At 38.5% G+C, this 17,489-nt stretch overlaps 1 protein-coding gene across 27 annotated transcripts in view; it reads left to right on the top strand.

Moving 5' to 3' along the window:
- The window catches only part of LOC115222779 (ensconsin), a 208,056-nt gene that overhangs the window by 102,323 nt on the left and 88,244 nt on the right, over window positions 1–17,489 (top strand). The window contains exon 1 of one of the 27 annotated variants that reach the window (XM_036511863.1): window positions 3,232–3,339. The exons of 25 other annotated variants lie outside the window; for them this stretch is intronic. In XM_036511863.1, coding sequence (XP_036367756.1) covers window positions 3,324–3,339 — 16 coding nt within the window. In that variant the 5' untranslated portion in view covers window positions 3,232–3,323. Of the gene's footprint in view, window positions 1–3,231; window positions 3,340–17,107; window positions 17,284–17,489 lie in introns of those variants that run through there. One more of the 27 variants, XM_036511860.1, reaches the window with a different exon arrangement.

Genomic DNA, 17,489 nt, shown 5'->3' with positions numbered 1-17,489 from the left:
TTTGTCCCTTCTATGTTTAGCCCCTTGTGGGTAATAAAGAAATAGGTATAAATGCTGGGGTGGTGTCAACAGCAGATATGACAGGGTAATGAGAATTATAACAGTTAAAAGAGGTTGTTAAACATGAAGTATTGGCAATCTTAAGATGTATCTTATGGAGGAGGAATGGAAAAGAGCAGTCAGTGGGAAGGAATGATAGTAAGAATGAGGAATGGATTGTAAAAAGAAATGGTCCTAGGGAGCCTTGTGGTGAGGGTGGGGGTTAACGGTAACATAAATAGGAATGAACTATGGACATATTTGCTCTCATGTTGTGAGTTCAAATTCCGCCGAGGTCGACTTTGCCTTTCATCCTTTCGGGGTCGATAAATTAAATACCAGTTACGCACTGGGGTCGATGTAATCGACTTAATCCCTTTGTCTGTCCTTGTTTGTCCCCTCTATATTTAGCCCCTTGTGGGCAATAAAGAAATAGGTATTATTAGAACAACTGTATGAGGTGTTCAATAGGGTGACTGGCTTGTCCATGGAAGCTTTTTAATGCCAGTCTCTTCCAACAAATCTTGGGTCATTTTAGCCATGTGACAAGGAGCCCCATCTTCCAAAAATAGTCTTTTTTTAATCATTTCATCACTTGAGAAGATGGAGTCTTTTCTGCAATATGGACACATATTTATCTGAATTTATGTTTCCTTCACACTCCACCATCGCTGTTCGATCATTACTCCAAATTGCTCTCCAGACCATCACAGAATAACTGCCATGTTTCATTGTTGGCTGCAATCTTTTCACATCAAATTCTTGATCACAGAGTCTCCAGACCCACACTCGACCAATGTCAGAAAATACAGCAAATCTGGACTCAATGGAGAATACAACTGTCCCAAAATGCTAGTGGCCTCTCCACCATCTCACTGGCCCAATATTTTCTCTGCTTGATATTGGCTAGTAACCAAGTTTGTGGAGATACTCGACAACTGTTCTGGGATTGATACCAACTTGTTCTGCTATGTCAGAGGCCTTGCAGTGAAGATTATCCTCCACACTTAACAAAGAGAAGGGTTCTGTCACAGGGCACTGGTCAACCTGGGCGAGGTGATGTGGACTCCTTCCCCTCTCTGGTGAATTGCACAGTCACTTTATTAACTGTAGAAAGTGGGATCCCAGGGTTTTCTGCAATTTTATGCTAAATATGTCCACCTTCAGAGTGACCACAATATGGTCGCTTTGAAATTCAGACAGTTCTAAGACTTCTTTTGTACATGGCATGAGTGAACAGTCACATATAGAACCTGAAACATGAAAATATCAATTAATAAAAAAATATAAACGATTACAAGTTAGAATAAACATAAAACTGTGTTTTATGGGGGTCTATTTACTTCTGTCATGTGTGTGTGTGTGTATATATATATATATATATATATACATATATACATACATACATACATATATATATATATATAGGGTGCGATGGGTAAATTGTCGTCATTTTATATTTTAAATTTCGTGCATTGTTTTTGATATTGTTGACTACACAGTATAGTTGGGTCAGTTGGGCACCATCTGTGGGAAAAACAGTACCATGACACAATTCAGTCTGCCAGAAATTTGGAAACCTCATGCTGTATCACTTGGCATTCATGCCAGAAGCTCATATATGAAGATTTCAGAGTGTTTGGGTGTCTGTTTGAAGACAGTGCAGAGGATTTGGAAAGAGTTGATTGAGTCTAATGGTGATTGCGAAAGTATGGCAGCTTGGAAAACTCACTCTGATTGTTCCGATAAGAAAAGAACTCCTGAATTTGTTGGTGAGATCCAGCCAATGATTGACAATGATCCCTCCAAATCAGTCAGGTCCATCACCAAGGACATGGGAGTGTCTGAGTTTCTTATTAAGCAGGTAGTGCATGAAGGCATTCGATATTCCTCATACAAGATGAGAAAGGGCCAGTTTTTATCCCAAGCCATCAAGGACAAAAGGAAAGACTGTGCTATGGAGCTTTTGAAGAAACCGAAGCACCCCTTCCAACCGAACATGCTTTGGTTTTTCTCAGACGAGAAAAAATTCTGCCAGGACAACCGTTGGCTTGCTGTGTCCCTAAAACATGTACTGAGAGTGATAACAAATCAAACATCCAGCCAGCATCATGGTGTTTGGTATGATCACTAGTGATGGTATGGAGAAAGAGCATAACTTATTGAGCCTTTGGCTTTGTCTACAAATATTAAATGTAGTACAAGACAGTTAAATATCTAGGCATAAAATTTGACTGAAATTTATGAGTGAGCGTTCTGGCTCAATCGGATGCACATGGAGCCATGTTAGTGTTGATATGTGGGTTCGGTTCTAGCCTGCATAAGCTCATCATTTTTCAGTCAATTGTCGAGATAATGTCACTTTAATCAGAGTATATGTTTTTTTCTTTTCTCCTGATGAGTTGTGTGTAGTTGATTATATTGATTTATTATGTAGGCTCAAGTGTGTTAAATAGCAGTCAACTCCAATAAGATTTGAATTTTGAAGTAAAAGAAAATCTTGATATATTGAAATATTTTGAATACAGAGCATGGAGATGTGTCACTGGTGCCATTCTCTAGAATATTGGTAGTTGAGGTAATAGATAATGACTTCAGTTTAGTAATATGAAGCAAAAGGAAGAATCAAACCTCCATTATAGGCTTGGCTCCTTGTAACCTTGCTTACAGTGTATTTACAGAATGGATTTCTTCTGGGGAGAAGCAGAATTGGTTGAACTGATGCTGAAATGCAAAAGTAAGAGTTAAAATGAATTAGAATTCTGAAAATAAGTGATTAGAAAATATCTTCTAAAAATGCGGAAAAATAAATTTAATAATAGTAAAAAGAAACAGTTCGTTGGTTAGTTTTATGTAAAGATTTTTAATCTTTAACTTTGGTTTTGAGAGTTAGAGGTGAGCATCACTTAGGTAGGCTTAATTTCAGATTTTGATTTTCTCTGATTGCTGATCCGTATTAACAATGACATAAATACCAACCAATGATAATTATAGCTTCTCATTCTACTCGTTATGAGAAAAGAAAATCTATTGTTGATGATGTAGAAGCTTAGTTTCTGACTATACCTGTTTTAATGTTTACCTAAAGGCAAAAAAAAAAAAAAAAAGGTAAAGTAAGATAATAATAAGAACATTAAAAACAAAACAAAAAATTAAGTTGTGTCAGTCGGAGGTAAAAATCTGTGTTGAACATTTGACTTTATGCGGTCTCGTAACATTAACGGCTCTTTTTGATGAAATTGTGAGGAACTAATTAATGTTTTTACTTGTTTTAAAACACTGTGATGAGAATATTTATGTGTGAGTATTCTTATTTATTTAAATATAAACATGTGTGTGTGTGTGTGTAATGGTTTATCAGTCTGTATATATGTATGTCTGCTTGTATATGTTAAAATTAAGAATCTTCATCATCTCTAATCATGGTTCAATATTTCATGGTACTAATTCAGGCTATCTATACAAAATTATATCTAAATTTCCAACACCAATAATTAGTGGAGTCCTCTGATGGCTTGACCTCATGCCACTTCCCCATGACGACTCTTGATTCAGTTGTCGCATCTACTCTCGTTTGCTTATCTTGCATCCCTCTCTCAAGGATGCTGTGCCCAGTTCTCCCTTTTCGGAACAGATCTTGTAAACCATTGACTTACAAGCAAGATGTTAATAGAATCAATCTCACCAGCTTCAGAGGTTATTTGTGCTGTGGTGCTCCAGCATGACACCAGCTACATGGCTGAAACCCATAAATACACACACACACACACACACATAAACCTTTCAACAATCATCTTTTATTTTTTGTGCATATAAAGAAAATTTCATTTATAATTTAGTTGAAAAGTGCAATGCATGGGAATCTCAGAGACCTTGAATCACTTACTTAACTTTGCAGTTGATTAATTCTCTTACACGCTCACACATTTCAGCATATAATATATATTTAAGTGTGTGTGTGTGTAAGTTCTTAATTTTTTTTAAGCCAAAACAATGCGAGTTATAAAAATAATAGTTGATGGTTTGCATTTTACCTGGTATTTAATGGTAAAAGTACTGTATAAGGCAGCGAGCTGGCAGAATCGTTAGCACGCCGGGCGAAATGCGTAGCCGTATTCCGTTTTCCGTTACGTTCTGAGTTCAAATTCCACCGAGGTCGACTTTGCCTTTCATCCTTTCGGGGTCGATAAATTAAGTACCAGTTACGCACTGGGGTCGATGTAATCGACTTGATCCGTTTGTCTGTCCTTGTTTGTCCCCTCTGTGTTTAGCCCCTTGTGGGTAGTAAAGAAATATGTAAAAGTACTTTGTATTTCACGGTAGAAGTGTACTCACACTTCAAACAGATGCTCATAACTACCTAACCATGAAATATCAAAATACAAAGTAAAAGTACAGACCATCAACTTGTATTATTTCTTATGATTCACATTGTGGATTTTTAGGTCTAAAAAAAAAGATATTAAAAACACGTCTGTATCAGAAAATCCGTCATGCAAACTATTCTACTCGAATACACACGCATACAGAAATATTTCATGATTGCTCGTACACTGCTGTTTATTTGCAGACATAAGTAAACGCATGTAACTTAGAATTTAAATTGGCCCATGCAACATTATATATAAAAATACATGCATATATATACAGCATACATATATATATATATATATATATATATATATATATATATGGCGTTAGGAAGGGCATCCAGCTGTAGAAACTCTGCCAAATCAAGATTGAAGCCTGATGCAGCCATCTGGTTCGCCAGCCCTCAGTCAAAATCGTCCAATCCATGCCAGCATGGAAAGCGAACGTTAAACGATGATGGTGGTGATGTACATGCATATATTAACCTACACATTTGCATGCTTCCTTCTTGTATCCAAGCAAAGCCATTACTAGAATGAATCATTGAAATGAGTCATTGGTAATGCAGTGTGAAGTCCTTATATGACTGTTGAGTCCTGCCAAAGATTTGCACATTTTGTTACATAATGCAGAATTGTGCTGGCTGGCAGAAGGAACCAGTGCCACAGAATGAAGTCTTTTGACATGTGTTTTTAATCCTCCAACTGAACGACACACCTTTCCACAGGTTGCACATGTCCTGTTGTCTGGGGTATACCTGCAGCATGCATCTCTCACTGTCCCTGACAAGTTCTTTGAACACCTCCTTGATCTTGGCTGGCTGCTCAGCCTTGGTGTTGCAGGCAGAGTAGCTGGTGTCTTTCTCAACCATGCCCCACACATCGTAATACATGGGATTATAATTTGTGCACATAATTATATGTATACTGTTAGGTTTGTATATATATATCTAGGTGAGCAAGTCAGCAGCTGTGGGAGCATAGCTGTGAGAATAAGAATAGGCTGGGCAAAGTTCAGAGAGCTCTTACCTCTGCTGGCAATAAAGGGCCTCTCTCTCTCAGAGTGAAAGGCAGATTGTTTGATGCCTGTGTGTGAACAGCTATGCTACATGGCAGTGAAACATGGGCTGTGACAGCTGAGGACATGCATATGCTTGAAAGAAATGAAGCCAGTATGCTTCGCTGGATGTGCAATGTCAGTGTGCATCTTTGACAGAGTGTAAGCATCTTGAGAGAGAAATTGGGCGTAAGCGGTATCCGATATGAAGACAGGGAAAGTTCCTGATCCATCAGGAATCCCTGTTGAGACACTTAAAATATCTGGTAGAGTTGGGTTTGGTCTAGTCAACTGTATAGTTAATTAGGTTATTTAGGAAAGTGTTATCCCTAATGACTGGTGTAACAGCATCATAGTCAGCTGCTATGAGAATAAGGGAGAGGCCTTGGACAGAATTATAGAGGCATCAAATTGCTGGACCAGTTAATGAAGGTTATGGAGAAAGTTATAACCCAATTATTTAGGAACAGAATCAGACGAGATGAAATGCGGTTTGGCTTTGTCTTGGGGAGAAGCACTACTGATGCTGTTTTCATAGGTCACTGCAAGAGAAGTATGTAGCTAAGAATAAATTGTACTGAACATTTGTTGACTTGGAGAAAGCCTTTGACAGAGTACCCACTGTGTGATATGGTGGTCTCAGAGGAAGTCAGGGGTAGATGAGTGGCTTGTGAAAGCTGTACAGGTTATGTACAGGGGTGCTGTTAGTAAGGTAAGAGTTAACCATGGGTACAGTGACAAATTTAGTATACAGGTAGGTAGGTGTTCACCAAGGCTTGCTCCTCAGCCCCCTCCTATTCATCATAGTCCTCCAGGCCACAACAAAGGAATTTAAGACCGGAACTACTGTTTGCCCTCAGAGTAGAATCCGAAACAGAACCAGAAAAGAAATTCCAGGTGTAGAGACAAAACCTGGAATCAAAGGGTTTTAAGGTTAACTTAGCAAAGACCAAGGTCTTAGTAGGTAGGTGATTTCTGCTACCTAGGTAACCTAATTAGTAGTGGAGGAGGAAGTACCAAAAATGTAGTTGCCTTAAGAATAGGATGGAGAAAGTTCAGAGCTTTAACCTCTCTTGACAACCGAAGGTCTCTCTATGATGCCTGTGTATGAACTGCAATGTTACATGGTAGTGAGACATGGGCCTTGAATGCAGAAGACATGCAAAAACTGAAGAGGAATGAAGCTAGTATATTTTGTTGGATGTGCAGTGTGAATGTACATGTGCAACTGAGCACTCGTGTATTGAGAGAAAAGTTAGGCAAAGAAGAAATAGATGCAGTAATACAAGAGGTAAGACTGTGCTGATTTGGTCAAATGATGCATATGGACAAGGTCTGTTAGATAAAGAAGTGCTGATCACTTAAAGTGGAAGGAACTTGTGGAAGCAAGAGACCAAGGAAGATATGGAAAGAAGTATTGAAGGCTGTCTCTCCTTAGGTTGTTCTGTGTCTTTTGTGTTTGAAATGAGGAAAATTAAAACACCAAACGGATTGGGAGGGAGTGACTGTCCGAGATGCTGTTTGCAGGGGAACTGTAAGGAGACATTTTGCTCTGAAGTAATTGGGTGTTTTAATGAAAACGAAGCAAAAATTTTATTGTGAATTATATCAATTTCACACACACACACATTCACACACTCTTAAAATATATATGAAATTAAATATTAAACTTATTTTCACACTGCATTTAGAAATGATGTGTGTGTGTTCTTTCTTTTCCTTTTTACTTTCATTTTTCCATGCTTGCCCTTTCTGAAACTAACCCTTCTTCCTTTTACCAGGTGAAGGATAACACATTTCCACAGACATGTATGTATTTGTATGCACGTGTGTGTGTGTTTCAAAATGTGACCGCGTGTGTACCGTTGGCGATTTTTTTTTTTCCTCTGTCTTCCCTTCTCTGGACCTTTCCTTCTCCTGTGTTTCCGACGAAGAGCTCCGCTCGAAACGTTAAACCCTCCTTCTTTCCTGAGCGTAACAATAATACTATATTTGTTCCACGTCCTCGCATTGTTGTGTTTTTTTTGTGCTTTCTTGTTTGGATTAACTTTATATATATATGTATAAAAAGGGAAAGTTTACGAAATTAAACAAAAGACGGAGACAGGTGGTGTATAAAACAAACAGATGTGTTAGTATAATGCTCAGGAATAGAAAAAGTCTTTTACGTTTCGAGCCTACGCTCTTCTACAGAAAGGCACACAGAATAAACAAGGAGAGAAAAAAATGTGTGTAGTGGCTAACGATCTATCATGGCGTCTGACTCGGACAAAATGGTCAGACGGGAGGGGGAAAGTAGGGGAGATAACAAGGTCAAGATGACCTCCAACACGAAGGAGCCCTCAACACAAAGGTGCGTGTGTGTATAAGAGAGTATGTATGTGCGTGTGAAAGAGGGCTGGTGGTCTGGACGTGTGTATATATATATATATATGTATGTATGTATGTATGTGTATATATGAGAGTGTATGTGTGCATGTGTATATGGCTGTATGGTAAGAAGTTTGCTTCTCTACCACATGGTTGTGGGTTCAGTCCCACTGTGTGACGTGTTTTGTGTCTTCTACTATAACCCCAGACTGACCAAAGCCTTGTGAGTGAATTTGGTAGACGGAAACTGAAAGAAGCCGATCGTATGTTTGTATGTGTGTGTTTGTATTTCTGTCTGTGTGTTTGTGCGCTGCAACCACTTGATAGCCGGTGCTGGTTTGTTTGTTTCTTTAACTAAGCGGTTCATTACAAAGAGACCACTTGAATAAGTACCAAGCTGAAGAAATAAGCACTGGGGTTGGTTCATTTGACTAAAATTCTTCGAGGTGGTGCCCCAGCATGGCCACAGTCTAGTAACTGAAATAGGTAAAATATGACACACGTTTCTGTGTTTGTATGCACACACACACACACACACACACACACACATACACACATATAAATATATATATATATATATATATATATTCAGAGATTTATTATTATATATATATATATATATATATATATATACATACATATATATATAGGTACAGGCATGGCTGTGTGGTAAAATGATTGCTTCCCAACCACATGTTTCCAGGTTCAGTCCCACTGTGTGGCACCTTGGGCAAGTTTCCTACTATAGCCTTGGGCTGACCAAAGCCTTGACGGAAACTGAAAGAAGCCTGTCATACATGTATGTATAGTAGAAACAAGTGATATGGGAGATAGAATATAGTGGAAGCTTTATTTATCACAATGATTGTTACAACGCATCCTTTGTGGATGGGAAACTATACAATGAATTCCAGTGTTCTCCGCAGTGCAGAGGCATCTTTTCGAGTGATATAACTTGGTTTATTATTACATAATTGACGTGTTTCACTCATAAACTTAACTAGAGCATGCTGGTAGTGTGTGTGTGTGTGTGTCATTTTGTCTGTGTTTGTTCCCCAGATACCACTTGACAAGTGGTATTTCTATGTTTTGTGTCCCCGTAACTTAGCAATAGAATAAGTACTAGGCTTAAGATAAAAAGGAGTCCTGGGGTCGATTTGTTTGACTAAGACTTTTCAAGGGGGGTGCTCTAGCATGGCCACAGAAAAATGACTGAAACAAAAATAGATATATACATGTATATGTGTATGCATGCATTTTATTCTCTCAGTACCGTGACACCAGGCACTGGTCATGCAAGAGGTGTGATTTGTTTTCAATCTTCCATGTGATCATGTTTGAACATGGTGAAATATCACGTTACTTGTGAACATGCAAAAGTGGATGTTTCATATATATATATATACTAGCTGACATACCCTGTAATTCCTGGAAAAGCGGGGTTTATCCTTTTGGTTCGGTTCTCATAATTGTTTCACTAATCCAATAACAACAGTACAAAGCATGTAGCCCTTAAAATGGTTTTTGTGCATTTACAGAGAATACTGAACTGTCTTACACAGGATTTTGTTTTTAGGAATTCCCGATAAGTTATGAATACCCAAATTGTGAAGTCAGTTATGTAATAACCAAATGTGGAATTGCCTTGACCTCCAATCGCTTGCACTTGGGTGTCCAGGTCAAGTAATGCCTCATTATGAATGGCGTTACTCAATGTGGCAATTTCCACTGAGGTTTGACTTTGAATCCCTTCTAGATGTCCTCTGCCATGCTGCTTTTGTGGATTGCCCAAAGCTTGTGAAGTCATGCAAGCCACATGTCATCCACATGATAGAAAATACCTGGCGCAGTTGACTTAGTGCTGCTTCCTCCAGGGTCTGGTCCCAGTGAGCATCGTCCTCCAGTGGTCCATGTTTGGCGCAAGCTTCTCTATAGGTCATGCAGACTTCCCCATTGTGTCTTCAAAAGTCTGTGAATGATGTAGGACCTCTGACAGGGCAGCACTTCCTTCTTGAGGCACTTGATGTAGGCTTCCATGTTGAGTTTGAGGCCATGTGGGAAGATGAATGGAGGCATAACATCACCATCATTAGTGATCACTCCAACATCCATGTTGTTGACTGGCTGTTTGATTTTTATCACTCTTGGTACATGTTTTGGAGACATGGTTGTTCTGTGTGTTCATCATCTGATCCTGGCAGAAATTTTTCTTGTCAGTGAAAAACCAAAGCATGTTTAGTTGGAAGGGGTGCTTCGGTTTGTTCAAAAGCTTCGTAGCACAGTCTTACCCCTTGTCCTTGATGGCTTGGGATAAAAATTGGCCCTTTCTCACTTTGTATGAGGCATACCGAATGTCTTCATGCTCTGCCTGCTTGATAAGAAACTCAGACACCCCCATGTCCCTGGTGATGAACCTGATTGGCTTGGAGGAGGGATCATTGTCAATCATGGCCTGGATCTCACCAACAAATTCAGGAGTTCTTTTTTTATCATATGAATAAAAGTGAGTTTTCCAAGCTGCCTTACCTTCGCAATCACCATTAGACTCATCCAAATCTTTGTGAATCCTCTGCACTCTCCTCAGATTGACACCCAAACTCTCTCAAATGTTTGTATTGGAGCTTTCAGCATGAATGTCAAGCAGTACAGTGTGTCGTTTCCAAATTTCTGTCAGAGTGAATTGCATCATGGTGCTGTTTTCCTCACAGACGATGCGCTACTACTAAGTAGTCAACAAAATCAAAAACAGTGTGCATGCGTGAAATTAAAAATATAAAATGGAAACAATTTATACATTGCACCCTGTACACACACACACACACACACACACAGAGGGTGGGTGAAAAGTAAGTAAGCATTAAAAATTGGTAGTAAAATCTGTATCCCTTTTACAAATTTAGTGAAACAAATGATACATGTTCTCTATTACATGGGAAAATGTGAGTAAATCTTTATATTTGAATGTAAGCAGTGTTGGTGTCAACCAGTTTCCGCAGATGGTCAGGGATGGAATGAATAACCTTCTGAAGGACGTTGTCTGGGATATCATTGAGAACCTCCTAAATACGTATCTCCAAATCCTTGGAGACACGGAACGCCCCCAGTGAGTTTTAGTTAATGCCTAACTGGACTCACACCTTTTCTTTCTTTCTGATAAGGATAAATATGAATCTCCTAAATTCTGCTCTCCTATTTCCTTTATCAAGCCCTTTGTAAAAATGAGCTTTCAGATCACAATGGAATCCTAAAACAATTTGACAAATTGAGGACATCCAAGTTTACCAAGTATAAATAGTGTAGAAGGCTTTTGTTAAATTGACAGAGACCCAGTAAAGAGCTATGCAATGTTCGATGCATTTCTTCTGGGGTTGATGAGCAGAAAAAATTACTTCCATTGTACCTTGACCTGATCTAAAACTGCAGTGACTTTCCAGAATAATGGAGGGACATATCTACTTTGTTAGGCAATTAAATAAAAGTTTTACAAAAGCCTCACCAATTGCATCAAGCAGGTGTATTCTTCTGTAATTTTCACACCTGGATTTGGATTGCCCTCCTTTGAGCAGTGAAATTAAAATGGCATCAACCTGGCCGTGAGGGACAGGAGTACCTGACTAGATGTTGGATGTCTGCAGCAATCCTGTCACTCCCATGGCAGAGGATTCCAGTGGGAATATTGTCAAGATCTGGTGCCTTCCCAGTATTGATTTCTTTAATTGTTTTTTTTTTTTTTAATTTAAAAAATTTTTTTGAGGCAAATTGTTTATGATATTTTTATCAACAACTGAGGGATTATAAAATAGATTTGTGAAGTGCTCAGTCCAACATTTCATGATAACCTCATGATCCTTATAAAGAAAGGGACCATCCTTAGACTTGAGTGGGACTACAGATTAAGATTGAGGACTGAAGATTTGCTTGATTAAGTAATATAATGTTTTCAAGTTTTTATTATTGTGACCTTTCTGAATTTATTTGGAAATGTCAGACCAACATTGGTTTTTCATCTGTTGCATTTTTTGCTGATTTTACTCCCCTGAGAGATGCAGTAAGAATTTTGTTATTTTTATCTGATGCAATGAGATATTTTTAGTGTAACATGTTTTTATCCTTGAAAAGTTTAGTAATCTGCAGGTAATTTTAAACCAGTCCCCATGCTTTCTATTCCTGAGACCAGGAACCTCAAATCTGACACTGTAGACCTTGGTGTTAAACTGGTGCCAAGTTCTGTAAAATTCTACTTTCTCAGTAATATTTCAAAGATTCTCACACACACATTGAAATCCTTTAATTTCAACACATCAATACATTTAGGAACTTTTATTCCCGCAGATCTTATTTACACATCACGCAGAGTTTCAATTTACGCCATATCTGTCCTGCACTATGCACCTCACATGACTGACAAACTAGACACCCAGAAGGTCTTGTTTCTTGGCGATAATGTAATGGAGAATATGCTCATGTTTGGACCTTGGATGTTTCCATGTAACCTTTTGGATATCCTTCTGATGAAAAAGCAGTGTTGCAAATGACGAGTTAAAATTCATGAGTTCAAAGCCGTGAAGACCATTGTTGTTCATCTTGCCTGTTGCATCCCAGGTCTTGTGATCACTTCTAACAGGGCTGTTAGAGGCGGGTCTTATCTGTGTTCAGGATCAAAGTTATAACCGACCTAAGATCTTGTTAGGGAGCTATGATACATTCACTGTTACTGACGGGACTGGGAGCACAAAGAGAAAGGAGAGAGAGAGACAGTGACACACACACTGCGCTCCTTTCAGTTTTTCAGTTTACCAAATTTTCTCACAAGGCATTGATTGGCCTGATGCTATAATAAAAGCCACCTGTATATGGTTGTAAATCAAACTTCACAACACACAGCCATAACACTGCTGTAACAGCCACAACCTGTTCTTTTCATCTGGGTTTACGGATGCTTCTTTACTCACCTGTTATCATCCATATGCATTACCTGTCCATACCTATTTCTTTATTACCCACAAGGGGCTAAACATAGAGGGGACAAACAAGGACAGACATAGGTATTAAGTTGATTACATCGACCCCAGTGCGTAACTGGTACTTATTTAATTGACCCCGAAAGGATGAACGGCAAAGTCGACCTCGGCAGAATTTGAACTCAGAACGTAGCGGCAGACAAAATACAGCTACGCATTTCGCCTGGCATGCTAACGTTTCTGCCTGCTCGCCGCCTTCCTGTCCATACCAATGCAGTCTTCACTCTAGTGTGACTACTACCGATTCCTTTTGTACCCAGTTAATCTTTCAGCTCACCTGTACGTTTGGGAGCCCTTGACCTATACCTATTTTCTTTAAAGATCATCAAATAACAGATCAGGTATCCTTATCTCAGGCCTTCTGATCAACAAATATGAAGTAGAGAGGCTTACTCTTTGCTATAAAAAGAGAGAGAGAGAGAGAGAGAAAACCTGCTGTGGTTGTCTTAATATGAAGAGAGCATCAGTATTACTCTAGCCTGGCTTCTCGTCTAAGCTGATTATCTTCCTAATCCCTTGTGCTAATACTCTTTCCTTTACTTTCATAATTTCATCTATCAAGTTGATGCTTTCTGTAGTTGCGACTTTCCAAAGCATCTCCTTCACCCTTGTAGCATTTTACGATTATACCGTTACACCAGTCATTGGTTACGACATCTTGTATTTGCCTGCAAGCAACTATCTTGAACCCTACATTACCAGATGTTTTCAGTATTTCAGTAACTGTACTTGATGACCCTTCTGAATCCCCCATTTTCATTTCCTTAACCCTTTCCTTACTGTACTTATTTTGAGATGTTCTGCGTTTCTTTCAATTAATTTTAAATATAACAAAGAATTTAGTAAAATAACTTAGTTATCATTCAGCTAGTGTTAGGAACATAAATTGTGACTAAGGTTTGGTGGAAGATTTGAATTCAAAACTTATGAAAACAAGACATTTGTACTCAGAACCAGAGCCGGTTTCAGCCGGGTTGGTAACGAAAGGGTTAATGGCTATTTTGACCGTTGGTTCTTCTGTTCAGTATACTTTCAGTAGTTCTTCCTTTTCCTCCCACACATCTTCTGCATTTAGCAGTCTCTCATAATACCATTTCCAAGCCTTTTTCTTCTCATGGTTAGTGAGGGTGGGTGTACTATTATCATGTCAGTCACACTTTTCCACACAGTATTTGTACACCTCTGATTTTCTCATCATAGAACATTGGCAAACCTCTGAATTTCTGCTTCTCTTGAAGCTGTATACATTTGTTGCCCATCTTTGCTCTTTGCTACCCACCTTTCTTCATCTGTAGGTTGTGATCTAAAAACTCCCAGTTGTAGTCTGTGTTACAAATTTCTTCTTTTCATCATACACATCATCTGGAATAGTTCTCCATGTACATGTAGCAGAAGAACTTTCTGGTTCCCACACTTGCCTTGTTCAAAATTACTTTTGTCCCTTAGTCCGTTTAACTCTTACTCTGAAGTCACTAATTACAAGTCTATGATGAGTGATATTATTCTTCACCGGTGAAGTTCATGTTACGGATGGTTAGTTCATTTGTTCTCACGACTCTAGAAGCCTTGAACCCTTCCTCAGTCTCATGACCATAATCATTGCCACCATGTACTCGAAAGCAGCCATCATGGTACTGTGCAATATATCCAATGACGTCACCAACCTCAGTCGCAATGTTGCTGTCATTCTTTATCAAAGTGATTTGTACTAGGATTACACTAAAACAGTATTTTGACTCATCAGGCCTGATTGTGGTGCATAAGTAGAGACAATCATTCTGTTGCATATTCTGGATGCTTCAGTTACATTATCTGTCTTTTTCTCCACCATTAGGAATCTTCCTGTTCTATTTGAACCAGCATTATTACCTGTGTTCCTCGGCTGAAACACCTTTCCATCTTGTCTCTTGCATTTAGCCTACATTTATTCACCACCACTCTAGCGTCTCTATAATCTCATCTGATCTTTCATTAATGGTTGCAACCCCAAATTTTTAGTGATGGTTGGGTTGGGGCCGCTTGAGTCCTGTTCTCTGCACCCGAGTGGGAGTGTATAGTCACTTGATGACACTTAACCCTTTCGTTACCAACCCGCCTGAAACCGCCTCCGACTGTAGTATAAATGTCTTGTTTTCATAAGTTTTGAATTAAAATCTTCCACCAAACCTTAGCCACAATTTATGTTCCTAACACTAGCTGAATGGTAACTAAGTTATTTTACTAAATTCCTTGTTATATTTAAAATTAATTGAAAGAAACACAGAGCATCTCAACAGAAATATGGTAACAAAAGGGTTAAATAGTTCTTGCACATAGCCAGATATTCCCACCTTGCTACTCTATGCACCAACAGTATGGTAAGTGCTAGTTCTATGTGGTTATAAGCGCTTAGTCCTTAGTTATGTCTTTTACACTTGTCTCTACAGATACGAATCTTCCTTAGTCAGAGAGACATGTCACATAATTATTTCTTGCGAGAGCAATTCATGTGGAGTAACTTTACATTAAGGAGTGGAACATAGTCTTTCCTGTAATTCAGATTGACTCGTGGTCCCAGCAGACAAACTGGAAAAGATGGCAAGGGAGATGCGCTGGAACAGCTACTCTGACTCACAGGACTCACACACTTGTGGATATCCATCTCTGCCCTGATAATGGTGAGCAGGGATATGGTCTGGGGTTGAGAACACTGGTCATCTCCATTGCCACAGGCTTGACCATAGACCTATCTGAGAGCGACTGATGCTTTGACAGTTTGCTTTTCTCAGCCTGACGCGCAGTGGAACTTGGTCTGGTAACTGAATACACCAGGTAGTCGCGGGAGAAAGTGTCACAGGACTTCATATTTTGGGCTGTTTTACAGGCTGGACCCCTTTGTCTATCGCCAGTAAACTTTACTGTATGAACTGGGTTTATTTTATCATGCCACCAGCACTAGTTGAGTTGTCTGTCAACACTTAAATGTCTTCTTTACATTGTCTTTGGGTAGAGTTGTTGTTGTTGTAGATGGGTTGCCTTCACTGTGGCTTAGAGCAGGGTTCATATCTTCCATTTGTACATTTTCACACTCAACCTGCAATGTTTAGTCACAGCTACAAACCTTATCTTTTTTCTACTTAGAAACTTTGACCAGTGGCATAATGCAGAAATTTGACTGAAAATGTAATTTTACATATAGTTTAATAGCTATAATCAAACAGGATCTTTCGATTGTATTTAAATTTATTGTTGTTTATTTGCCATTTATTTGTAAAAGAATTATTGTTGGTGTATGTTTTATAAAAGAAAAGGACAATTTTAGATAAAGAAACTTGGTCCTGACTGACCATTGTAAAAGTACCAGCCACCCCAACTTACCAAGTACAGCAAATTTAAGAAAATGATGGTGGGGTGGATTTTGTTACTGCAACAAAAAGAAAATGATTTTTTTTAAAAGTTAAAGTGTTTAATATATAGACATAATATATGCATATCTATTATATATTCATAAATTGCATCAACACACATACACACACATTCTCTCTTCGGTTTTTGTAGCATTAAGCGAATGAAAGACAAATTTCACCTTTGTCTGATGCAGATAACTTTTTAGTCTGGAGGAATTGTACTGCAAAGCAAGAATTCACTTGCTTAATTCCACAGTGCTACTGTTTTTTATAGAAGTAAATTATACTAACTTTAGTATTCACTTAAAACTTGATGCGGGTTCTGTAGGAAGGTAATGTTTGACACGTTGACAAAATGCAGTATTTGTCAAAGGACACAAACTGGTGATCTCATGGCTAGTTGTCCGATACTGTAATGTTTCCGTGTTTGTGTGTGTGTGTGTGTGTGTGTGTGTGTGTGTGTGTGTGAGAGAGAGAGAGAGAGAGGAGCAGGGACAGAAGACATAGAAGGGATTTGTTTACATTCTTTATAATTTACTATCACAGTTAAAGCTTTCTTAATATTTATTTCAGTCCTTTTGATAGACATGCTTAAAAAATGTGTGTGTGTATGTGTGTGTTTGTTACACCTATTAGTTGGTAACTGTATTGTATTAGTAAAAATCTGTTGGTAATAGCAACTGTATATTTGCCTTGGAAACAGGTAGTGTTTCTGTTGCATTTGTCTAAGAAAAGTATTCTTCAGAGCCCAAATTTTGCTACTGTTTATGAATGTACTTGAAGAAGAAAGAAAGTGTAGAACATGACAAGAGTGAAAGTGAAAGTGAACTTCCTGGTCATGTGACTATTACATCATGCTCTAAGATATGCTGTAGTCTGCAGCGGGCTGGGCAGTACCCAACTTTTTTGTTTCTCTTTTTGTTCTGCTGCCATCAGGTAGTTGGTCTGCAGCTTTAAAAAGTGCAACACTATGGAACCTAAGAAAAGCGGTTATCTAAAATGTTTCTCCTTCTTGACGTCTTGGAAATCTGCTATGAGAAGTAGGTTTTTAAACTACTATTCCAATTTTTTTTTTACTTTGTTTTGCATTTGTTGTCTTGTTTCTCTCTCTCTCAATTTTATAGCTTATATAGGTGTGAACACCTTAATGCATATCTATGTGTGTGCATTCATATATCTATACACATACACACACACACATACATATATACGCACACAGAATTATTATCTCATTTCACAAGAAAAA

Source organism: Octopus sinensis, linkage group LG21, assembly GCF_006345805.1.
Source record: "Octopus sinensis linkage group LG21, ASM634580v1, whole genome shotgun sequence".
NCBI lineage: Eukaryota > Metazoa > Mollusca > Cephalopoda > Octopoda > Octopodidae > Octopus > Octopus sinensis.
Note: the sequence above shows the minus strand (reverse complement) of the source record. Positions and strands in the feature narration are given on the sequence as shown.